This window comes from Crinia signifera, chromosome 11 (genome assembly GCF_055691185.1).
Source record: "Crinia signifera chromosome 11, ASM5569118v1, whole genome shotgun sequence".
NCBI classification, from domain to species: domain Eukaryota; kingdom Metazoa; phylum Chordata; class Amphibia; order Anura; family Myobatrachidae; genus Crinia; species Crinia signifera.
The window spans coordinates 103,307,265-103,334,343 of record NC_139227.1 but is presented as its reverse complement, the minus strand read 5'-3'; the positions used below and the strand labels follow the sequence as shown (position 1 = coordinate 103,334,343).

The 27,079-nt window shown below is 45.4% G+C and overlaps 1 protein-coding gene across 4 annotated transcripts in view; it reads left to right on the top strand.

Annotated features, from left to right (window-relative positions):
* Positions 1 to 27,079, top strand: part of NAV2 (neuron navigator 2) — a 426,783-nt gene that overhangs the window by 188,700 nt on the left and 211,004 nt on the right. For 3 of the 4 annotated variants that reach the window (XM_083164057.1, XM_083164056.1, XM_083164055.1), the window contains exon 1: positions 7,875 to 8,749. The exons of the other annotated variant lie outside the window; for it this stretch is intronic. In XM_083164057.1, coding sequence (XP_083020183.1) covers positions 8,492 to 8,749 — 258 coding nt within the window. In that variant the 5' untranslated portion in view covers positions 7,875 to 8,491. Of the gene's footprint in view, positions 1 to 7,874; positions 8,750 to 27,079 lie in introns of those variants that run through there. 4 annotated transcript variants of the gene reach the window in all.

Below are 27,079 nucleotides of genomic sequence, written 5' to 3'. Positions count from 1 at the left end.
TGACTGTCCTAATGCTGGTTGGCACTATGTCTGCATGGTATGCGGCCACCAGCTCTGTGCTGACTGGCCTAATGCTGGTTGGCACTATGTCTGCATGGTATGCGGCCACCAGCTCTGTGCTGACTGACCTATTGCTGGTTGGCACTATGTCTGCATGGTATGGGGCCTCCAGCTCTGTGCTGACTGTTCTAATGCTGGTTGGCACTATATCTACATGGTATGGGGCCTCCAGCTCTGTGCTGACTGTTCTAATGCTGGTTGGCACTATATCTACATGGTATTGGGCCACCAGCTCTGTGCTGACTGTTCTAATGCTGGTTGGCACTATGTCTGCATGGTATGGGGCCTCCAGCTCTGTGCTGACTGTCCTAATGCTGGTTGGCATTATGTCTGCATGGTATTGGGCCACCAGCTCTGTGCTGACTGTTCTAATGCTGGTTTGCGCTATGTCTGCATGGTATGGGGCCTCCAGCTCTGTGCTGACTGGCCTAATGCTGGTTGGCACTATGTCTGCATGGTATGGGGCCACCAGCTCTGTGCTGACTGTCCTAATGCTGGTTGGCACTATGTCTGCATGGTATGCGGCCACCAGCTCTGTGCTGACTGACCTATTGCTGGTTGGCACTATATCTACATGGTATTGGGCCACCAGCTCTGTGCTGACTGTTCTAATGCTGGTTGGCACTATGTCTGCATGGTATGGGGCCTCCAGCTCTGTGCTGACTGTTCTAATGCTGGTTGGCGCTATGTCTGCATGGTATTGGGCCACCAGCTCTGTGCTGACTGTTCTAATGCTGGTTGGCACTATGTCTGCATGGTATGGGGCCTCCAGCTCTGTGCTGACTGTTCTAATGCTGGTTGGCACTATGTCTGCATGGTATGGGGCCTCCAGCTCTGTGCTGACTGTTCTAATGCTGGTTGGCACTATATCTACATGGTATTGGGCCACCAGCTCTGTGCTGACTGTTCTAATGCTGGTTGGCACTATGTCTGCATGGTATGGGGCCTCCAGCTCTATGCTGACTGTTCTAATGCTGGTTGGCGCTATGTCTGCATGGTATGGGGCCTCCAGCTCTGTGCTGACTGTTCTAATGCTGGTTGGCGCTATGTCTGCATGGTATGGGGCCTCCAGCTCTGTGCTGACTGGCCTAATGCTGGTTGGCACTATGTCTACATGGTATGCAGCCACCAGCTCTGTGCTGACTGTTCTAATGCTGGTTGGCACTATGTCTACATGGTATGCAGCCACCAGCTCTGTGCTGACTGGCCTAACTCTGGTTGGCACTATGTCTACATGGTATGCGGCCACCAGCTCTGTGCTGACTGCCCTATTGCTGGTTGGCATCATGTATCCCTGCTACAGTGCTGCCAGCTCTTACTGGTTCAGTCTATAACTGGTCAGTAGAAAATTAGGCGACCCACACTCTGTATACCCCAATCTTCAGACTATCAGCTCAGTCTTTAAGTCTTTGGGCTGACTATCAGTCTTGGGGAAACCCAAAAAAGGAGGGAACCTCATTTATTGTGTTGTAAATTATGGTGCCCCATGGACACTTACAGAACTTGGAGAACTTTGGGGTCTATGCATTGGAGAGAGATAAAGTACAGACCATGCAGCTTCTAACTGCCATGTACGACAGGATTTGATACTGAATCTGTCTCCACTTTATCTCTCGCTATAATACCCCTTGGTATAAGTATAGTATAAGAAGGGCAAATTGGGTTGGGTGCAGTGAGATCTGGTCCAGCCCAAGAGTAATGTAGGGTACACACCAGGACGACCCACTCACGATGCACATTGTGAGCGGGTGTCTTGTCCGACCCGCTGACGATGTGCACCGTGAGCGGTACCGATCTGATGGTGACCCGCACCCGGGTGTATGGTCGTTTCCAGAACCTACCTGCTGCAGGTAGGATCTGAACAACGACCGACCCACCCGCAGGGCCACGCATCCGATCGGAATCGGATCAGAAAAGGGTCCAAACACCACACAATCTACATCCAATCGGTCGGAATTGGATCTAGATTGATGGGATCCGGCCCTAGTCGTCCTGGTGTGTACCCAGCATTGTTTTACTGAACAGATATTTTGGAAAATTAAACATGTAAATTTTATGTAAATGTTTAATTAGCACAAAGTAAATGAACATTTAGTGAGCTCCGCGCCTCTGTGGTGTCCTGCAGGGTATTATGCTCCCATTCCCCGGGCGGGGTTTGGTGGACTCACAAGGCTGCACATTTGCAGCCTTGCAAATCAAGCAGAATAACCCCCAGCATAAATGTCCCAGCTCTCAGCCCTGTGTTTTGATACTATGACAGAACGTGACATTAGTGGATGACACAGGGCGTAGTCTCTGCTTCTGTGTTATATCCCGGTACTTTCTGCAGGGGAATTACAGCTGTGTGTGTCTATCTCTGGACCTGGAGATCTATATACTAGGAATCTCTGTTATCACATTACCATGGTTACCAGGAACAGACTTTAACCCTCCAGTGGCTTCTCTGAGAATTACAGCCTGCATTCAGTGTAACGCCACACAGACAGGGCGGTATATCCTAATTTATCTTATATATATATCAGGGTTGCCGACTTTTTCTGTCTCCTCTCCGGGAGAAGCCCGGAGAGGAGACTTCCAGTTGCAGTTTGGGGGGCGGGGCTTGAGCGCTACATCATTAAGCCCCGCCCCCAGTACGTAAAACCCCCAATTCTCGGATCTCCGTGGAGGGGGCGGGGCTAAAATGACGCGATTGTGGACATTTTAGCTCCGCCCCCTCCTCTGAGACCCGCGGATTGCCGCATTTAAACCCAGAGGTAAGGGGGAACACGCTGCAATAGGGGGGTGGTGTAGGGGTCGCCCAGAATCCGGGAGGGTTGCCTCCATTTCCGGGGGACCGGGAGGAGGACCCGATTTTCGGGATCCTCCCAGACATTCCGGGAGGGTAGGCAACCCTGATATATATATATATATATATATTTATATATATATATATATATATATATACAGCGCAAAGAGGTGCAGCACTCCAAGCTCCACAGAGGGGTAAAACTTAACTTTTAATGATACGAATTAGCAACATTTCAATGCCAACGTGGCATTATCACGCTTAAAACATACACCTGCACGATGTATGGACAAGGCTGGAGTGGGCTGAGCGATGGTCGGGTGGATCGGACAGGAAAACCAAACTGAAAGATCCAGACAGATTCTCAGCAGTTTTCGTGCTATGGGCCTGGTTCAGACCTGATGGCTGATCTGCAAATAGATAGCCGCCGTCCAGACAGAGTGAAATCCTGCCCCATGAAAGTCCACAATTTGGGGTGATCGGTGTCGGAACCGATGTCACAGACCCCCCGTGAAAATCTCCTGGACACGCCTGCCCACTGGCACTCCCAGTAAACGTTACCACCCACAAACATCAGCTTCGTGTCAGTCTAATAACGGGGTGATTGCGATCAGATCACAATGCAATTTTTTTACTATTTTATCTTGCGCATGTTTGTGCAGTCTTTCGTTAAGCGATAGGATTCTGAATTCGCACATCAGCAATCAACTCTGAATCAGGCCCTGTGAGCGATTGTCATTCACTATCATGCTAAGATGCCTGGTCTGTGCATGGCAGCGTAAGGCTGTAACTGGCGGGGCAGCTGAGGAATCATTACTATGTGGGGGCAGATACTGTATATGGGACAGGATTGCTACATATATCTACTGCACGGGTTGCTGCTTTTCTTTTGTATGGCCCAGGTTTTTTTTTCTATGGCCTGGTAGGGATGGCCATCGACCATCGATGATTCAAAATCATCGATGGTTTATGGCCGATGTAGCATAGATTTGCCTTTGATGGGGGAGAACCAGGTGATTTCCCTCCATCGATGTCGAGCATAAATTACTCGGGTTTTTTTCTGTTTTTTTTTTTTTTACCCCACAGGGCTGGGACCTGGAGCATAGCTCCACCCCTGACCCCTGTGAAGCCCCACCCCCTATATTTTGATTGGCCCACGGCTAATTATTAAAATAAAATGGATGACCATCGATAGGTAAAAACATTGATGGCTATCCACTGCATAGTATGCCACTATCGATGGCCAGTTGCACTATTGGCCATGGTTGCCATCGATGGCAACCATTGATTGCAATGGCAAAGATGGCCATCCCTCTGTCCTGGGAGTGCTAAGTACTGTCATGTGTGGCGGATGTGCTTGGCCGGCCAGATCGCTGTTCATCTTGAGGTAGATTTATTAAGCTTGGTGAAGTGATAAAGTCTCTGGTTTTTATCACCGGCCAATCGGCTCCTACCTGTAATTTTTCAAACCAAGCCTGTAACTTCACAGTTAGAAGCTGATTGGCCAGTGATAAAAACCAGACACTTTATCACTCCACCGAGCTTAATAAATCTGCTTCCCCCTCTGTCCTGCCGTTATCACAGACGGTACACCAAACCCAAATCTGTTTCCGTGGCATGAAGCACCGCAATGTGTGACCATGTTTCCGCCAGTCCCGGTATCTTACACACGATGGGTGATCGGAGACGCAGTCTAATGGCTGTGAGGGGAAATGGTGTCGGAGACGCAGTCTAATGGCTGTGAGGGGAAGTGGTGTCGATAAAAAGGAATAGTGTCTAGGTTAACAGTCAAGGGTTGACATGGAAAATGTCAACATTGACAGACTGATGTTGTGCAAAATGCCAACATATTCAATAGGTCGACGCAAGCAAAAGGTCGACATGATGGAAGGCTAATATGAGACTATTAAGGTTTGTTTGACCATGTCGCCACCTGTCGATATGGACCCCCAATTAGTGTAGCCTGTACCCTCGTTCCGCTACTGCTGCACTCGGCACACTTTACCGTTCCCAATCACAGTACACGTGGAAGTATGAAAGAGTCGCAAAACAAGTGAAAAACTAATTTCGACCTTTTTCATGTTGACATTGTACTTGTGTCGACCCTTTGCCAATGGCAACATTTTGCATGTCAACATTTTGTCACTGTCGACATATTGGGGGAAATTTACTAGAAAATTTGTAAAAAAATAGGTGTATTTGTATCCAGAAATACACTTATTTTTGACATTTACTATCCCGAAAATATGGCAATTTGTATTCGTATTGATGTGCTATCAATACGTATACGATTTGCTGTATTTTCAGGATAGTAAATGTCAAAAATAAGTGTATTTCTGGATACAAATACACCTATTTTTTTACAAATTTCCTTTAGTAAATTTCCCCCATTGTGTCAACGTACAGTATACACTGTAGACCTATCAACCGGTTCCTGAGAGGAAGCAGCGGTCTACATGCTCTGTCCTGGCGAGGAATCAGAATAGAACACATGACACATGTGAGAGTTCTTATTACATTTACTCATACTTGCCTACCCTCCCGCATTTAGCGGGAGTCTCCCGCTTTGTCAATCATTCTCCCGGCCCCCTGCAAATCCCTTGCTTTCTCCCGGTTTTTCGGCCCCTTTACCCAAAAAACGAGATTGCGCATGCGCGAATGTGTCATTGCAGGGGCGGGGCCTAAATGCGCGACGCCGTGTCCGGGAACTGGACACACAATAGAGTGTGTCCCTGTTTCGCTGGTGAGAGAGCTGCCATCCGCCCAGGTTCCCTTCCCTGCTATACAGCGTGCAGCGTCAGCGGAGGGAGAACAGGACTTGAAAAAAAAAAAAGTCCATACAAATGAATGGAAAGCCATTCATTGGCTAAGACCTCTCTCAATCAATCCGCGATTGGCTGAGAGAGGTCTCAGCCAATCAGTGGCTGCCCATTCACTAAGGGCTTTCCTTTTTTGAAGTCCTGTGCTGCAGCGCACCCGGCAGGGTCTTCTCTCTTCTTCTGCCCGGATAAGTGGCGCAGGCAGAGGCAGGTTGTTTCATGTCCTGCTGCGCAGTGGCGGGACCTGGCAGTGGCAGCAGCCACTCTGCATCACCGGGGGAGAAAGGCATTCTTCCGCCGTGTTGCAGTGCAGGAGGGGATCAGCTGGCAGCTATGGGAGCAAAGGTGTAGAACTCCAGCAGCAGGTGGTACTCCCCAGCAGTCAGGAACAGTCAGCAGCAGAGGTGGGTGAGTGCAGATGTTTAAATGTGTATGTACTGAATGTATATGGGAGGAAGACCAGGGTCAGTGTTATTCTTAGCAAAGTAACAGCATCAATAGTCACTGTTACTGTCTCATTAAACTTATGTTTCTCTGTGATTAGCACCAGTCTTGGGGATAGATGTGTGTGTGTGTGTGTGTGTATATATATATATATATATGCTCCTTGTATCCGGCGGCACTCAGGGACTGAACAACTTGTATTACCAAGTGAACATTTTACTTGGTATTAATGGTAATACAAGTTGTTCAGTCCCTGAGTGCCGCCGGATACAAGGAGCATATACAGTGACGACGATGCCGCAGAGGCATTGAAACGTTGCAAATAAAGTTTCCTTCCTGCATAAGAAATCGCTGGTGTGCTGCTCCCTGCTTTATCTACTGTACGTCTACCACTGAGCGGGCACCCAGTGTGGCAATCTTTATAGTGGCTGTGCCGGACCTCTGGATCTCATATGCTGTACACCATGATGCCCATTATACATATGCCGTACACCGTGATGCCCATTATACATATGCCGTACACCGTGATGCCCATTATACATATGCCGCACACCGTGATGCCCATTATACATATGCCGTACACCGTGATGCCAATTATACATATGCCGTACACCGTGATGCCCATTATACATATGCCACACACCGTGATGCCAATTATACATATGCCGTACACCGTGATGCCCATTATACATATGCCGCACACCGTGATGCCCATTATACATATGCCACATACCATGATGCCCAATATACAGTACATATGTGGCTGTCTCTGTGTCCCTGCTGTCAATTTCTCTGTGTTCCCACTCTCCCTGTCCCTTTGTCCTTGAATTTTGGCTCATACTGTGTGGCACAATGTGTAAGGGCACTAGTACTAGATAGAATAAGAAGTCCTACTAGTCTGGTGTATAAGTGGTATGCTGTGTGGTACACTTCACTTAAAGACATGCCCCCTTTTCCAGTGGCCTTCGGCGAGCACAAAACTAAATCCTCTATTTTTCTCCATACCCCCACTTTAAAATTTCCACTTCGAGCACTGATATATTTAAGTGCCAAGGGGTCTGAATGGCTGCTTTCTGTAGGTGGTAGGGATTCATCAGTGAGGGTGGCACCACACATTTGTAATAAAGAGGTGCCTGATGGCAGTCCCTCTACGAGGGAGTAGCACTCAAGTGGCTGATTTAGGTCTCCAAATAGGAAAAGATACATTAACCAAGACCCGTCATGGGGGAGACAGAATCAGGCCACAGTTGAATAGGCACAGCACCATGATAAATATCCTATTAACAGCATAGATACGTCCATATGTGTCACTAGACACGCCCTTTGAAACATGACACACCCCTTCAATGTTGCGCGACGCTGCTCTCGGTGCATTTTGCTAGCATCTAAAATCTCCCTCATTTTGCTTTTCAAAAGTAGGCAAGTATGCATTTACTTACTGAACCACTATCGTATGTGTGCATAAATAAATATATATCTGTGTGTGTGTGTGTGTGTGTGTGAGTCATGTGCCTGGCGCTCTGTTCCAGGGCTGAGTGCAGGAAATGTGCCCTTTCCGCGCACGGTGATTTTTTCCCTTGAATCTATCAGGGTGAATCAGACGTTGGTGTATTCCCGGCAGTTCTTCGGCTGTTTGAAATCTGGCTGCTTTTCCCTAGTACGGTGAGAAGCTCTGACAGCTGAGAACAGGCCTCGCCTCTTCTGCAGAGATTACTCTGTGATCAACCAATCAGCAGGCTGCATTATTCCGTACTGTGCTCCCACACAGCTCACTCAGCTCAGTGCTAGTGAACCTGCTGCTGACACATTACCATTCTGCTAGAGTCTACAGGTTGGGGATCGCTGCCACCGTCTCCCTATAGGAATGTGCACTGCAGCAGGGTGATACCAGCCCTGGGCACCGCTGCATTCTCCCTCCCTGCAGAGTAGCAGCATTGCACCTTATTCCTGGCACGACAGTGACTAAGAGCCAGGATTCTCCGTGAGGGCATCAGCCTTCCGCATAGTAAAGCCGCATCTGCTCCCTGGCTGAGACTGAAGAAAATACATCCTAAGCTGGAAAAGCTCCTGTTCCTTAAAAGACCAACGGAACATATGCTGCAGCTCGCTAACGACACGTACGAATTGTGCTGACTAGATAACAAGGGCGACTCTGCGTTTCCCAGGAAGAGAATGACAGGTGTCAGCCGGCGTGTGGATTGATCTGCTGAGAAGATTCCCGTGAACCATGGCCAGGATGGAGGAGACACGAGTCGGTTAGTGGAATACATGTGTGTCGCCGGATAGTACTGCAGCGGAGGGCGGTGTGACATTCCCTAAATCCCACAGGACGAGCTTGCTTAGGTAGAGCTAGAGAGACGCGTGGAGAAGGCAGCTTGAGAAGATGCCATCCATCCTGGTGGCCTCCAAGATGAAATCGGGACTGCCCAAACCCATCCACAGCGCTGCCCCCATCCTTCACGTACCCGCCAAGGCGATCCCTCAGCCCTGCTACCTCAAACTGGGAAACAAGGTGGAAGTATCCAGCAAGCCGTCCTTCCCAAGCCAGATCCCGCTGAAGCCGCAGTTTGATTATGAGTCTACGGTGGAATCGCTGCCCATCAAGAAGACGGATGTCTCGGAGAGCGTATTCGACACACAGGTCAGACAATGGCTCCCTATGGTACATTTAGGTGGTGATTTGGTGCCTGTACTGTAAGATGTCCATATAGCTGTCTCTACCATCTGTATTCTCACATAGTGTTGTGGCTCACGTACAAGTCTGTGCAGGATTTAGTACTCGACAGCCAGAATACCGACATGGGCATTAGTTCGCCAGGGACAATGCTATCATTAATAAATGTTGACTGGTTCATAATGTAGACATTTCCACTATTGACACGAGAATGTCAACATGCTGGGGTTTTTATTTTGCTTATTTTAGCCTGTTCCTAACCGTACTCCCCAAAAAATAACACTATAATTTTCTGTCAGCATTTGTGATTTTCAAAATATCACATGTCGATGTAATGACTGATGACATTTTTCACCATTTACTTTTTTGGAAATGTCTGTATAGTAATGGAGGGGATTATGTGATGGGGGAAGCAGATGGGGTACAAGCTACATGACAGACAGTCCCAGAGGCCAGTCTGACACCTGTGGAAGTTCAGCACCTATAGGGTCAGGCTCAGCACCTATAGGGGAAGCCCTGTGTTACCCTAGCACACAGGGTCAGGCTCGGCACCTATAGGAGATGCTCTGTGCTGCACTCACATACAGGGTCAGGCTCTGCACCTATAGGGGATGCTCTGTGCTGCCCTTGCACACAGGGACAGGCTCAGCACCTATAGGGGACGCTCTGTGCTGCACTAACATACAGGGTCAGGCTCAGCACCTATAGGGGACGCTCTGTGCTGCACTAACATACAGGGTCAGGCTCGGCGCCTATAGGGGATGCTCTGTGCTGCACTAACATACAGGTTCAGGCTCGGCACCTATAGGGGATGATCTGTGCTGCACTAACACACAGGGTCAGGCTCAGCACCTATAGGGGATGCTCTGTGCTGCACTAAAATACAGGGTCAGGCTCTGCACCTATAGGAAACGCTCTGCTGCACTAACATACAGGGCCAGGCTCTGCACCTATAGGAAACACTCTGTGCTGCACTAACATACAGGGCCATCTCGGCACCCATAGGGGATGCTTTGTGCTGCACTAACATACAGGGCCAGACTCGGCACCCATAGGGGATGCTTTGTGCTGCACTAACATACAGGGCCAGGCTCGGCACCTATAGGGGACGCTCTGTACTGCACTAACACACAGGGACAGGCTCTGCACCTATAGGGAATGCTCTGTGCTGCACTAACATACAGTGTCAGGCTCCGCACCTATAGTGGACGCTCTGTGCTTCCCTACCATACAGGGTCAGGCTCTGCACCTATAGGGTATGCTCTGTGCTGCACTAACACACAGGGTCAGGCTCTGCACCTATAGGGTATGCTCTGTGCTGCACTAACATACAGGGTCAGGCTCTGCACCTATAGGGTATGCTCTGTGCTGCACTAACATACAGGGTCAGGCTCTGCACCTATAGTGGACGCTCTGTGCTTCCCTACCATACAGGGTCAGGCTCTGCACCTATAGGATATGCTCTGTGCTGCCCTAGCACACAGGGTCAGGATCGGCACCTATAGGGGACACTCTGTGCTGCACTAACACACAGGGTCAGGCTCTGCACCTGTAGGAAACGCTCTGTGCTGCAATAACATACAGGGTCGGGCTCTGCACCTATAGAGGACACTCTGTGTCACGCTACCATACAGGGTCAGGCTCAGCACCTATAGGGGATGCTCTGTGCTGCACTAACATACAGGTTCAGGCTCTGCACCTATAGGGTATGCTCTGTGCTGCACTAACATACAGGGTCAGGCTCGGCACCTATAGGGGACGCTCTGTGCCGCCGGGATGTGGCATATAACATTACAGCCACGCACCTTTCAGCTGTACATCTTAAGAATGGTTTTCTCTACAAATGAACCACAGCAGGTGCTGGCATTTCGGTCGGATACCTAATTTGTAGCTGCACTTCCTAATAATCGCCATAAATCTTCTAGAACAGGTGGATGAAAGGGTTAATAAGTCTGTGCAAATGATCCCTACAGTGTGTGCGTCCCCCCAGCCCCTGTCCTTGTAGCATTTCACATGCAGACAATCTGCCCTGCGGATGGCCCCTGATGCATCATTTTTTCCTCCATCCAGCGGGATAAATTCCTGGAAGTGGCAGAATCAGACAGGTGTTGTCGCCTTGGAAGGAGAGTCAGACAAAGCGGATGTGACTCTCATATTAATATGAGGAGGAATATGGGGTTTCTCTGCCCCTGTCACATAGCGGGGAGGCAGTCTGGCGTTACCCCTTCTCTGTCTGCAAATATTCTGCCCAAATCGCTTGCAGACACCGGAGATGGGTCTCAGACTGGGGAGGTTCTGGCATCTGGGCTGCTGAAGGAAATATAAAATGCTGCCATGTTCTGGAGTCTGTGGGCTACAGGCCATGTTTTCTCTCTGCTTTCTAAGGATATAAATGTGCTACTCTGTTGTAACAGAGGCGCTTGGGGGTGAGACAGTGTGTGAAGGACGACTGTGGCTTCCTGTCAGTGTATTATTAGGAACCTCCACATCCTCTATGTGAGCGCGCTGCTGGCCAGGAGGATCGGGGCAGACATCGATAATATTTCTGGGCTATTCCATGCAGCCGCCTCCGTGTGCTGGGGGTGGACAGGGACGTCACTGACAATGCTGCCTGTAATGGGGACGGTCACTGACAATGCTGCCTGTAATGGGGACGGTCATTGACAATGCTGCCTGTAGCGGGGACGGTCACTGACAATGCTGCATGTACCAGGTGTGGTCTATGTTTTATAGACCTATATTAATTTATAGGCTTGCAATAATATCTCTGTAATCCAGGACAGCTATGATTTACACGGGCGATGTATCTGATTAAATCCAGGTGAAATGCATGCTTGGATTTAGCCAGCCACAGAACCTGCATCAAAGGTATATTATGGCAAATTATATATATATAAACAGAGGCCCCTTGTCTTCATTTCTTGTCTTCTACATGTTTATTTATTATTTATTAACAGTTTCTTATATAGCGCACACATATTCCGCAGCGCTGTACATAGATTATTATTACCAGTTATTATATAGCGCACACACATTCCTCATCGCTGTACAGAGACTATTTGAACATTCACATCCAGTGGAGCTTACACTATATATTCCCTACCACATTATTATTATTATAATTTTATTTATAAGGCGCCACAAGTGTTTCGCAGCGCCGTACAAAGGAACAGGACAGGCAGACAAAACTTGGCCTATCATTGAATAAATAACAAAAATAGAGTACAAATAAAGAGCGCCACAGTTCAATACACATTACAGCTTGAATATAAGTAGTGAGGACTCAATCAACATACAACTAGAGGCTTGAGGCCAATGATGGAGAGGAGTATGTGGACGAAGATGGTCACTGGGTATAGGAGAGCTGTGAGTGAAATGTGAAGAGAAGAGGGCTTTAACAACAGGAGGGAAGAGGGCCCTGCTCGGAGGAGCTTACAATCTAGGTAAAGAACAAAAAGGAAGAATGCCTTTTGCTGGTGCACCAAGAATAAAGTGAGACTCTTAATACATAACGTTTATTTCATTTATTTTAAAATAGTTCGCGAAATAAAACCATACATACAAGAAATGACAACATTTAGTAAAAAAGGGGAAAGATGTTACCCTTGACTCAGTGTGACCCCTCTTTCCCTCTACCCTGTATGTAAATGTGTTAAGCGCAATTGGTATCCACAAGAGAATAAATGCTCTTGATGAGCTGGAGACCCTGTGATGCACAATTGGATGTCTATTCAAGGTTAGATACATATAAGTGCTTTATTCGGTTGTATACACTGTATCATTCCTAGAAACTAGTATCTCCAATTTGCTTGGTATCGCAAAAATGTAAGTCACAGGGATCGGCTCATATAGGCTTGGGTTAGTGTACACAGCCAGCCCGGACAATTCCGTCTAGCGTAACTGACTGCCTTGGAGACCGCTCTGTCTCCTGAGCCCCGGTGAGCTTGTATCGGAGGTGTGCAGGAGTGCACTCGCCTCGTTCAACCGCCTAGCTCTGATGACGCTGAGTCTGGCGCCAGACTCGCGTCTTGGTCACGGAGGTAACCAGTGACCTGGATTTGCGCAGCGGTACAGGTAAATTTCAAAACATTTGTAAGTGGGGAGGGGGAGAGGGGATTTAAAACACACTGAGTGTGTTTGATCGGTCAGCGTACGCTTCGCTTAGAACGCTTCCTCAGGCTTACAATCTAGTAGGAAGGTGAGACAGACAGATTACAAGAGGTGCAAGCAAGTGGGTGGCCGGCTGGATAGCAGGATGTAAATAGGCAAGGGGTCAGAGAACCAGCTAGTTTATGCAGTACTCGTTTAGTTTATACCATATGTACATGCACACACAGACATTCAAGGGTTAATTTGTTGGGAGACAATTAGCCTACCAGTATATTTTTGGATTGTGGGAGGAAACCGGGGTACCCAGAGGAAACCCACGCAAGCATAGGGAGAACGTACAAACTCCGCACAGTTACGACCCTGGTGGGAATGAAACCCATGACCTCAGTGCCATGAGGCAGTAATGCTAACCATTACACAATCCATACTACATGTATGTATGTATGTATATATATATATATATATATATATATATATATAGTCTGGGGTGTATCCACACCTGCTGCGGTGTGGAAAGTCAGGCACTCGCCTAATAATAAAGTCCAATGGTCAGATAAAGAGTCCAAAGTTTAGTGCAGTTTAATTTCAACTATTACATATAGTCATGGTTTTTTCATACTGTGCCCCGACGTTTCGGTCCAAGTGGACCTTTTTCAAGGAGCCTATAACATTTGTAATAAAGCATTTCAGTAAACAATATAGGACAGCACTAATTAACAAAAAGAATCAAATGGAAACATATGGTCAAAAAAATCGTCTTACTTTGTAATGAAAGAGACTTGCTATCAGCGAAGATTAGGGTAGAAAAACGCCCATGGTGCCTGGAGCTGCTGCTGAATAGCACTGCCCGGGCCCGGCTATTTATCCCCCCTGAGATTGAATTAATCAGAGCGTGGGAGTCGCATCCACGCTCTGACAGCGCAGCTTCCGGCATTACCGGAGGTGCGGCGCCGGAAGTAGCGTCTATTTGACACGCAGGTGGAACGCAGGGCACTAGCCCTGCGTGCGCATCTTTACTGGAGACACTGGGCTGCGCATAGCAGGTTCCGTGTATTCTAAGTACACATCCTAAATGCTCAAGCGGTAATTTCGCTATTGAAAGGAGGGGAAGCCGGGGTATCAGTATTGGCGGCCAGTAGCACCTAACATTATCTGAAAAAGGTCTACTGGATACTACCTAAATGCGCACGCATTGCTGCGATGCGTTAGATGTATTAATATTTAATGTATTAATGTATACGATGAAGTTACTTATAGGCTGGCCGTTAATTAATTATGGATCTCAAAGTGGGTGGAGAATTAAAGCTAAAAATTATATAAAAAAAATGAGTGTGCATGCTAATCATTATGCCAATTCATAAGGAATTTTTTATAGAAAAAAAGGGGTATTAATTAGAAAAGTTTTGTAAATGGTCGACATTTGTGTCGACTTTTATCGTCAATAATTTTTTAGGGTTTTTCTTGATTATTTTATACTATTTTTTATTATATTTATTATTATAGTAATAAAGGGGAGTGCAATTAATCCCTGGTATTATCCGTGAAAAGAGAAATTTGATAATGAAATAATGAAATGGTAATAAAAGATGAATAGAGAGATGCTTGTGTTTTAATGAGTGGGAAGTGATTTTTTTAGTGTTAGATTTGCTTCAGAGGTTTTTGGTTTATAGGATGAGAGTCACCACATTACTCAAAGGTGCTAGGTATTATGCATATTAGATATTAGGTATAAGGTTTAAGGAAAAAAGGGGCCGATTAGTATATGTATATATAAAAAAATATAAATCTAGCAAAATTTCATATATATGAGAGAAAAGGAATTTTTTCAAAACATGGAACATGGAATCCTTCCATATGTTTCCTTCCTAGACAAAGCAATATACAAGACAATATATAAGCAGTTGTACAGAATTATCAAACACTTATAGAAAGTTGCAAGACATCCAGATGGCAGTATATAAATGAGTCCAATTGGGTGAAAGTTCTTATTTCAAAAAGATATTATATGGGTTGTTCTCATTTAGGCCTCTCGGGGCCAAGGTTCCTAATTGGTGAATCCACCTGCTTTCCCTCTTTTTTAGTAGTAGTCCCCGGTCTCCTCCCCGTGTGGGTGGGGGGATCCAATCTATCAAACGGCATCGAAGGGATGATACTTGATGGCCTGCTAGTAGAAAATGGCGAGGAATTGGAAGTTCTGCTTTTCCTGTTTCCAGGGCGACTCTGACCGAGTTTCTGTGGTTAGCCATGCGCTCTCGGAATTTGCGGGAGGTCATCCCTACATAAGCAAGACCGCATGGGCAGACTAATAAATAGATCACATGATCCATCTGGCAGTGGAGCCGGTGTCTTATTTTGATCGCCTTGCCTGAGTGGGGGTGTGGGAAGGTGGACCCTTGGATCAGACCATTACACGTTGTGCACCCCGTGCACCGAAAGCAACCTGGTCTCCTGGAGTGCAACCAGGTGGTGTTTTGTTCAACGTTTGGTGTTGCCATGGGTCTCATCAAGATTTCTTTCAAATTTGGCCCTTTCCTATACGCCATCATTGGTGGTCCAGTTCTCTGTAGTTTTAACGCGTGGTCAGAGGCTACAATAGGCCAGTGTCTTTTAATGCTTTTCTGGATTTCGGTCGAAGCATGGTTGAATGTGTTGATATAGATCATCCTTGGAGTTGTTTTTGGCCGTGTCGCTGCAGGAGTGGAACCAGCTTGCTTCCTTGATATGTTACGACGAGCTTTGGATAGACATCTACTAAGGGTGGAGTTTGTGTAACCTCTTTGGATGAATCTATCTGTCATTTCACGCAGTTGGTGTTCCATGGTTAAGGGCAGGCTGTTGTTCCTCATTACCCTCATATATTGGGATATGGGGAGATTCTCTTTTAGAGACGGCGGGTGTTGGCTCTCAACCGAGAGTAAGGTGTTACGGTCTGTGACTTTTCGGTATACGCTAGTCTGTAGTCTGCCGTTTGAGAGGGTCACTGTAATGTCGAGGAAGTTAATGGACTCCGGCTCTATAACATGTGTGAGTCTGATCGGGCTGGGTAGGTTGTTCAATTCTAGGATCATTTTGTTAAATTCATCCGGTGTGCCAGACCAGATAAGAAAAATGTCATCTATGAATCTCTTGTAGTATTTGATGTGCTCTTGATGTTTTGCTAGTATATTGGTAGATTCATAGTCGCACATGTATAGCCCAGCGTAAGCAGGCGCAAGGTTAGATCCCATTGCAGTCCCAGAAAGCTGCACATAGTATTTATTGTTGTAAAGAAAATGATTACATGTTAGTATCAAATGTGCCAAATCCGTCAGAAAAGTTGTTGGGGGTGAACAAACAGGTCTTCCATTCAGTTTCTCCTCTAGGACCCGAAGGCCATCGCTGTGAGGGATGACGGTATATAAAGAGCTAACGTCCATAGTAGCCAAATATAGTTCACCAACTAGGTCGACTTGTTTGAGTTTCTCTATGAAGTCTTCCGTATCTCGGATGTAGGTTTCACTTGCAGTAATCAGAGGTTGTAAATGATGATCGACAAATTTCGCTAGGGGTTGCAATAGGGAGGCTCTAGCAGAAATAATTGGCCTGCCCGGAGGTTGAATCAATGATTTATGTATTTTGGGTAGGGTGTAGATTATTGGACATACCGGAAAGTTGACTGTTAAAAACTCATGGTTCTCCTTTGATAGCCACCCAGCTGTAAGTCCTCTTTTGAGTAGATTGTCCACTTGTTTCTTAAATTCAGGGATCGGGTTCTGTGTCACTTGTTTATAGGTGTTGGTGTCGGCTAATTGCCGCATAATTTCATCATGGTATTGTTGCCAGTCTTGCAGGACTACGGCACCGCCTTTGTCGGCCGGTCTTATGACTAAATTGGTATTCTTTTTCAATTCATTTAAGGCCATCCGCTCCTCCATGTTGAGGTTAAAAAACCGAGGTTTCTCAGGGAGCCGTTGGGTGTCTAAGTCAACTAGTCTGCTAAAGGTTTTAATGCTCGGATTGGTTGAGCAGGGGTCAAAAGTGGAGGGTGGTCTAAACCTAGATCTATTAATAGGGGTCTCTGAGTCTCCAAATTGCTCACGCAATCGAAGTTTGCGACTAAATTTGAACATATCTATAGTGGTCTCAAATTTATCATGAGTAGAGGTGGGGACGAATGAGAGGCCCTTTGATAACACCGATTCCATTGCAGGTGTTAGCGGAGTAGATGATAGATTATAAATCAGGTCAGAACTGGTTTTCTGATCCTTTTTCCGAGGACCTCCGCGCCGAGGGTGTGGTCTGCGCCCCTTCCTCTTGGGCGTCGGGGTGGTTTTCCGGTATTGCGGTTTCCTTCCTCTAAAAAATCGGATTGATGTTCTGTGAAATCTGTATCGGAGGCTGATGCCGATGTTGAAGAACCTTTATTGGATGAATAATGTTGTTGTTGCTGTCGTCTTTGTCTGTATGGACGCTGAGTTCTTCTAGTGCTGGTGTTAGGGCCCCCAGATAACCATCGGTAAACCGAATGGTTCTGGTAATCTGACGTGACAGTGGCCAATTTACTTCTTTTAAAGGAAATTAAATCACTTTTGTAGGTCTCAAGTTGAGTGCCGATTTTTTCTAATAGGTTATTGGTTTTGTCGTTCCTAATGGTAGGCAGATGTAGGGTATTTAAGTCTTCAATATCCTTTTTGATCTTTTTTAGTTCGGTTCCTACTTCCTCTACAACCAGTATCATGAGGTCTAATGAACACTTATTAAGCACCCCACACCAGCGGCTGCAGAATGTGGGGTTATTTCTCCCAATTGTGGGAACATTAGCAACTCTGAAGCCTCTAGGAATATGTCGTTTCCTATGGTACTCCGATAGGAAATGCCCGTGCATAGATAGGTCTAGCTCCCGTTTCCTGAGTTTTAACAGCCTCTGGTATAGGTCTGTTGCAGATTCTGTTGGTAGTGTCTCGAAATCGGACTGGTCAAAGAGGACCTTATCCGCATCGTCATCGGTTAATGAGATGATTCCCTGTTCTGCCTGAAACAACAGGTTATCATTGAGAAAGCCCTGACCGCCAACTGCCATACTTGGTCCGGTCTAACCACTTAGGTTTGGGGGCTGGTGTGTTTTGATCGTCGACAGGGAGAATTTAGTTGACACGGAGATACTGGGAGTGTTTTGTCCCAGATTTTCTTCGAAGGATAATACAAAAATAATGTGCTTATTTTCTGTAGATGTGGCATCCACTTTAAGATCCTGTATAGGCAGTGCTATTACAGTGCTGATCCAAAGACCAATATAGCGGCGTTTCCTTTGGTGTGGGTGTCCGGTCAAAGGAAGATCGGGGATGTATAAATCTCCGTTTCCCAAATGTAGGTACGTGTATGGACCGCACTCGCACTTATTTATTTGTAACTGCGGGGTGCCAGACAGAGGATAAACGGGGTGAGCGGATATCAAAATAATAGTCTGGGGTGTATCCACACCTGCTGCGGTGTGGAAAGTCAGGCACTCGCCTAATAATAAAGTCCAATGGTCAGATAAAGAGTCCAAAGTTTAGTGCAGTTTAATTTCAACTATTACATATAGTCATGGTTTTTTCATACTGTGCCCCGACGTTTCGGTCCAAGTGGACCTTTTTCAAGGAGCCTATAACATTTGTAATAAAGCATTTCAGTAAACAATATAGGACAGCACTAATTAACAAAAAGAATCAAATGGAAACATATGGTCAAAAAAATCGTCTTACTTTGTAATGAAAGAGACTTGCTATCAGCGAAGATTAGGGTAGAAAAACGCCCATGGTGCCTGGAGCTGCTGCTGAATAGCACTGCCCGGGCCCGGCTATTTATCCCCCCTGAGATTGAATTAATCAGAGCGTGGGAGTCGCATCCACGCTCTGACAGCGCAGCTTCCGGCATTACCGGAGGTGCGGCGCCGGAAGTAGCGTCTATTTGACACGCAGGTGGAACGCAGGGCACTAGCCCTGCGTGCGCATCTTTACTGGAGACACGGGGCTGCGCATAGCAGGTTCCGTGTATTCTAAGTACACATCCTAAATGCTCAAGCGGTAATTTCGCTATTGAAAGGAGGGGAAGCCGGGGTATCAGTATTGGCGGCCAGTAGCATCTAACATTATCTGAAAAAGGTCTACTGGATACTACCTAAATGCGCACGCATTGCTGCGATGCGTTAGATGTATTAATATTTAATGTATTAATGTATACGATGAAGTTACTTATAGGCTGGCCGTTAATTAATTATGGATCTCAAAGTGGGTGGAGAATTAAAGCTAAAAATTATATAAAAAAAATGCGTGTGCATGCTAATCATTATGCCAATTCATAAGGAATTTTTTATAGAAAAAAAGGGGTATTAATTAGAAAAGTTTTGTAAATGGTCGACATTTGTGTCGACTTTTATCGTCAATAATTTTTTAGGGTTTTTCTTGATTATTTTATACTATTTTTTATTATATTTATTATTATAGTAATAAAGGGGAGTGCAATTAATCCCTGGTATTATCCGTGAAAAGAGAAATTTGATAATGAAATAATGAAATGGTAATAAAAGATGAATAGAGAGATGCTTGTGTTTTAATGAGTGGGAAGTGATTTTTTTAGTGTTAGATTTGCTTCAGAGGTTTTTGGTTTATAGGATGAGAGTCACCACATTACTCAAAGGTGCTAGGTATTATGCATATTAGATATTAGGTATAAGGTTTAAGGAAAAAAGGGGCCGATTAGTATATGTATATATAAAAAAATATAAATCTAGCAAAATTTCATATATATGAGAGAAAAGGAATTTTTTCAAAACATGGAACATGGAATCCTTCCATATGTTTCCTTCCTAGACAAAGCAATATACAAGACAATATATAAGCAGTTGTACAGAATTATCAAACACTTATAGAAAGTTGCAAGACATCCAGATGGCAGTATATAAATGAGTCCAATTGGGTGAAAGTTCTTATTTCAAAAAGATATTATATGGGTTGTTCTCATTTAGGCCTCTCGGGGCCAAGGTTCCTAATTGGTGAATCCACCTGCTTTCCCTCTTTTTTAGTAGTAGTCCCCGGTCTCCTCCCCGTGTGGGTGGGGGGATCCAATCTATCAAACGGCATCGAAGGGATGATACTTGATGGCCTGCTAGTAGAAAATGGCGAGGAATTGGAAGTTCTGCTTTTCCTGTTTCCAGGGCGACTCTGACCGAGTTTCTGTGGTTAGCCATGCGCTCTCGGAATTTGCGGGAGGTCATCCCTACATAAGCAAGACCGCATGGGCAGACTAATAAATAGATCACATGATCCATCTGGCAGTGGAGCCGGTGTCTTATTTTGATCGCCTTGCCTGAGTGGGGGTGTGGGAAGGTGGACCCTTGGATCAGACCATTACACGTTGTGCACCCCGTGCACCGAAAGCAACCTGGTCTCCTGGAGTGCAACCAGGTGGTGTTTTGTTCAACGTTTGGTGTTGCCATGGGTCTCATCAAGATTTCTTTCAAATTTGGCCCTTTCCTATACGCCATCATTGGTGGTCCAGTTCTCTGTAGTTTTAACGCGTGGTCAGAGGCTACAATAGGCCAGTGTCTTTTAATGCTTTTCTGGATTTCGGTCGAAGCATGGTTGAATGTGTTGATATAGATCATCCTTGGAGTTGTTTTTGGCCGTGTCGCTGCAGGAGTGGAACCAGCTTGCTTCCTTGATATGTTACGACGAGCTTTGGATAGACATCTACTAAGGGTGGAGTTTGTGTAACCTCTTTGGATGAATCTATCTGTCATTTCACGCAGTTGGTGTTCCATGGTTAAGGGCAGGCTGTTGTTCCTCATTACCCTCATATATTGGGATATGGGGAGATTCTCTTTTAGAGACGGCGGGTGTTGGCTCTCAACCGAGAGTAAGGTGTTACGGTCTGTGACTTTTCGGTATACGCTAGTCTGTAGTCTGCCGTTTGAGAGGGTCACTGTAATGTCGAGGAAGTTAATGGACTCCGGCTCTATAACATGTGTGAGTCTGATCGGGCTGGGTAGGTTGTTCAATTCTAGGATCATTTTGTTAAATTCATCCGGTGTGCCAGACCAGATAAGAAAAATGTCATCTATGAATCTCTTGTAGTATTTGATGTGCTCTTGATGTTTTGCTAGTATATTGGTAGATTCATAGTCGCACATGTATAGCCCAGCGTAAGCAGGCGCAAGGTTAGATCCCATTGCAGTCCCAGAAAGCTGCACATAGTATTTATTGTTGTAAAGAAAATGATTACATGTTAGTATCAAATGTGCCAAATCCGTCAGAAAAGTTGTTGGGGGTGAACAAACAGGTCTTCCATTCAGTTTCTCCTCTAGGACCCGAAGGCCATCGCTGTGAGGGATGACGGTATATAAAGAGCTAACGTCCATAGTAGCCAAATATAGTTCACCAACTAGGTCGACTTGTTTGAGTTTCTCTATGAAGTCTTCCGTATCTCGGATGTAGGTTTCACTTGCAGTAATCAGAGGTTGTAAATGATGATCGACAAATTTCGCTAGGGGTTGCAATAGGGAGGCTCTAGCAGAAATAATTGGCCTGCCCGGAGGTTGAATCAATGATTTATGTATTTTGGGTAGGGTGTAGATTATTGGACATACCGGAAAGTTGACTGTTAAAAACTCATGGTTCTCCTTTGATAGCCACCCAGCTGTAAGTCCTCTTTTGAGTAGATTGTCCACTTGTTTCTTAAATTCAGGGATCGGGTTCTGTGTCACTTGTTTATAGGTGTTGGTGTCGGCTAATTGCCGCATAATTTCATCATGGTATTGTTGCCAGTCTTGCAGGACTACGGCACCGCCTTTGTCGGCCGGTCTTATGACTAAATTGGTATTCTTTTTCAATTCATTTAAGGCCATCCGCTCCTCCATGTTGAGGTTAAAAAACAGAGAACTGGACCACCAATGATGGCGTATAGGAAAGGGCCAAATTTGAAAGAAATCTTGATGAGACCCATGGCAACACCAAACGTTGAACAAAACACCACCTGGTTGCACTCCAGGAGACCAGGTTGCTTTCGGTGCACGGTGTGCGCATCGTGTAATGGTCTGATCCAAGGGTCCACCTTCCCACACCCCCACTCAGGCAAGGCGATCAAAATAAGACACCGGCTCCACTGCCAGATGGATCATGTGATCTATTTATTAGTCTGCCCATGCGGTCTTGCTTATGTAGGGATGACCTCCCGCAAATTCCGAGAGCGCATGGCTAACCACAGAAACTCGGTCAGAGTCGCCCTGGAAACAGGAAAAGCAGAACTTCCAATTCCTCGCCATTTTCTACTAGCAGGCCATCAAGTATCATCCCTTCGATGCCGTTTGATAGATTGGATCCCCCCACCCACACGGGGAGGAGACCGGGGACTACTACTAAAAAAGAGGGAAAGCAGGTGGATTCACCAATTAGGAACCTTGGCCCCGAGAGGCCTAAATGAGAACAACCCATATAATATCTTTTTGAAATAAGAACTTTCACCCAATTGGACTCATTTATATACTGCCATCTGGATGTCTTGCAACTTTCTATAAGTGTTTGATAATTCTGTACAACTGCTTATATATTGTCTTGTATATTGCTTTGTCTAGGAAGGAAACATATGGAAGGATTCCATGTTCCATGTTTTGAAAAAATTCCTTTTCTCTCATATATATGAAATTTTGCTAGATTTATATTTTTTTATATATACATATACTAATCGGCCCCTTTTTTCCTTAAACCTTATACCTAATATCTAATATGCATAATACCTAGCACCTTTGAGTAATGTGGTGACTCTCATCCTATAAACCAAAAACCTCTGAAGCAAATCTAACACTAAAAAAATCACTTCCCACTCATTAAAACACAAGCATCTCTCTATTCATCTTTTATTACCATTTCATTATTTCATTATCAAATTTCTCTTTTCACGGATAATACCAGGGATTAATTGCACTCCCCTTTATTACTATAATAATAAATATAATAAAAAATAGTATAAAATAATCAAGAAAAACCCTAAAAAATTATTGACGATAAAAGTCGACACAAATGTCGACCATTTACAAAACTTTTCTAATTAATACCCCTTTTTTTCTATAAAAAATTCCTTATGAATTGGCATAATGATTAGCATGCACACGCATTTTTTTTATATAATTTTTAGCTTTAATTCTCCACCCACTTTGAGATCCATAATTAATTAACGGCCAGCCTATAAGTAACTTCATCGTATACATTAATACATTAAATATTAATACATCTAACGCATCGCAGCAATGCGTGCGCATTTAGGTAGTATCCAGTAGACCTTTTTCAGATAATGTTAGATGCTACTGGCCGCCAATACTGATACCCCGGCTTCCCCTCCTTTCAATAGCGAAATTACCGCTTGAGCATTTAGGATGTGTACTTAGAATACACGGAACCTGCTATGCGCAGCCCCGTGTCTCCAGTAAAGATGCGCACGCAGGGCTAGTGCCCTGCGTTCCACCTGCGTGTCAAATAGACGCTACTTCCGGCGCCGCACCTCCGGTAATGCCGGAAGCTGCGCTGTCAGAGCGTGGATGCGACTCCCACGCTCTGATTAATTCAATCTCAGGGGGGATAAATAGCCGGGCCCGGGCAGTGCTATTCAGCAGCAGCTCCAGGCACCATGGGCGTTTTTCTACCCTAATCTTCGCTGATAGCAAGTCTCTTTCATTACAAAGTAAGACAATTTTTTTGACCATATGTTTCCATTTGATTCTTTTTGTTAATTAGTGCTGTCCTATATTGTTTACTGAAATGCTTTATTACAAATGTTATAGGCTCCTTGAAAAAGGTCCACTTGGACCGAAACGTCGGGGCACAGTATGAAAAAACCATGACTATATGTAATAGTTGAAATTAAACTGCACTAAACTTTGGACTCTTTATCTGACCATTGGACTTTATTATTAGGCGAGTGCCTGACTTTCCACACCGCAGCAGGTGTGGATACACCCCAGACTATTATTGGGATATCCGCTCACCCCGTTTATCCTCTGTCTGGCACCCCGCAGTTACAAATAAATAAGTGCGAGTGCGGTCCATACACGTACCTACATTTGGGAAACGGAGATTTATACATCCCCGATCTTCCTTTGACCGGACACCCACACCAAAGGAAACGCCGCTATATTGGTCTTTGGATCAGCACTGTAATAGCACTGCCTATACAGGATCTTAAAGTGGATGCCACATCTACAGAAAATAAGCACATTATTTTTGTATTATCCTTCGAAGAAAATCTGGGACAAAACACTCCCAGTATCTCCGTGTCAACTAAATTCTCCCTGTCGACGATCAAAACACACCAGCCCCCAAACCTAAGTGGTTAGACCGGACCAAGTATGGCAGTTGGCGGTCAGGGCTTTCTCAATGATAACCTGTTGTTTCAGGCAGAACAGGGAATCATCTCATTAACCGATGACGATGCGGATAAGGTCCTCTTTGACCAGTCCGATTTCGAGACACTACCAACAGAATCTGCAACAGACCTATACCAGAGGCTGTTAAAACTCAGGAAACGGGAGCTAGACCTATCTATGCACGGGCATTTCCTATCGGAGTACCATAGGAAACGACATATTCCTAGAGGCTTCAGAGTTGCTAATGTTCCCACAATTGGGAGAAATAACCCCACATTCTGCAGCCGCTGGTGTGGGGTGCTTAATAAGTGTTCATTAGACCTCATGATACTGGTTGTAGAGGAAGTAGGAACCGAACTAAAAAAGATCAAAAAGGATATTGAAGACTTTAATACCCTACATCTGCCTACCATTAGGAACGACAAAACCAATAACCTATTAGAAAAAATCGGCACTCAACTTGAGACCTACAAAAGTGATTTAATTTCCTTTAAAAGAAGTAAATTGGCCACTGTCACGTCAGATTACCAGAACCATTCGGTTTACCGATGGTTATCTGGGGGCCCTAACACCAGCACTAGAAGAACTCAGCGTCCATACAGACAAAGACGACAGCAACAACAACATTATTCATCCAATAAAGGTTCTTCAACATCGGCATCAGCCTCCGATACAGATTTCACAGAACATCAATCCGATTTTTTAGAGGAAGGAAACCGCAATACCGGAAAACCACCCCGACGCCCAAGAGGAAGGGGCGCAGACCACACCCTCGGCGCGGAGGTCCTCGGAAAAAGGATCAGAAAACCAGTTCTGACCTGATTTATAATCTATCATCTACTCCGCTAACACCTGCAATGGAATCGGTGTTATCAAAGGGCCTCTCATTCGTCCCCACCTCTACTCATGATAAATTTGAGACCACTATAGATATGTTCAAATTTAGTCGCAAACTTCGATTGCGTGAGCAATTTGGAGACTCAGAGACCCCCATTAATAGATCTAGGTTTAGACCACCCTCCACTTTTGACCCCTGCTCAACCAATCCGAGCATTAAAACCTTTAGCAGACTAGTTGACTTAGACACCCAACGGCTCCCTGAGAAACCTCGGTTTTTTAACCTCAACATGGAGGAGCGGATGGCCTTAAATGAATTGAAAAAGAATACCAATTTAGTCATAAGACCGGCCGACAAAGGCGGTGCCGTAGTCCTGCAAGACTGGCAACAATACCATGATGAAATTATGCGGCAATTAGCCGACACCAACACCTATAAACAAGTGACACAGAACCCGATCCCTGAATTTAAGAAACAAGTGGACAATCTACTCAAAAGAGGACTTACAGCTGGGTGGCTATCAAAGGAGAACCATGAGTTTTTAACAGTCAACTTTCCGGTATGTCCAATAATCTACACCCTACCCAAAATACATAAATCATTGATTCAACCTCCGGGCAGGCCAATTATTTCTGCTAGAGCCTCCCTATTGCAACCCCTAGCGAAATTTGTCGATCATCATTTACAACCTCTGATTACTGCAAGTGAAACCTACATCCGAGATACGGAAGACTTCATAGAGAAACTCAAACAAGTCGACCTAGTTGGTGAACTATATTTGGCTACTATGGACGTTAGCTCTTTATATACCGTCATCCCTCACAGCGATGGCCTTCGGGTCCTAGAGGAGAAACTGAATGGAAGACCTGTTTGTTCACCCCCAACAACTTTTCTGACGGATTTGGCACATTTGATACTAACATGTAATCATTTTCTTTACAACAATAAATACTATGTGCAGCTTTCTGGGACTGCAATGGGATCTAACCTTGCGCCTGCTTACGCTGGGCTATACATGTGCGACTATGAATCTACCAATATACTAGCAAAACATCAAGAGCACATCAAATACTACAAGAGATTCATAGATGACATTTTTCTTATCTGGTCTGGCACACCGGATGAATTTAACAAAATGATCCTAGAATTGAACAACCTACCCAGCCCGATCAGACTCACACATGTTATAGAGCCGGAGTCCATTAACTTCCTCGACATTACAGTGACCCTCTCAAACGGCAGACTACAGACTAGCGTATACCGAAAAGTCACAGACCGTAACACCTTACTCTCGGTTGAGAGCCAACACCCGCCGTCTCTAAAAGAGAATCTCCCCATATCCCAATATATGAGGGTAATGAGGAACAACAGCCTGCCCTTAACCATGGAACACCAACTGCGTGAAATGACAGATAGATTCATCCAAAGAGGTTACACAAACTCCACCCTTAGTAGATGTCTATCCAAAGCTCGTCGTAACATATCAAGGAAGCAAGCTGGTTCCACTCCTGCAGCGACACGGCCAAAAACAACTCCAAGGATGATCTATATCAACACATTCAACCATGCTTCGACCGAAATCCAGAAAAGCATTAAAAGACACTGGCCTATTGTAGCCTCTGACCACGCGTTAAAACTACAGAGAACTGGACCACCAATGATGGCGTATAGGAAAGGGCCAAATTTGAAAGAAATCTTGATGAGACCCATGGCAACACCAAACGTTGAACAAAACACCACCTGGTTGCACTCCAGGAGACCAGGTTGCTTTCGGTGCACGGGGTGCACAACGTGTAATGGTCTGATCCAAGGGTCCACCTTCCCACACCCCCACTCAGGCAAGGCGATCAAAATAAGACACCGGCTCCACTGCCAGATGGATCATGTGATCTATTTATTAGTCTGCCCATGCGGTCTTGCTTATGTAGGGATGACCTCCCGCAAATTCCGAGAGCGCATGGCTAACCACAGAAAC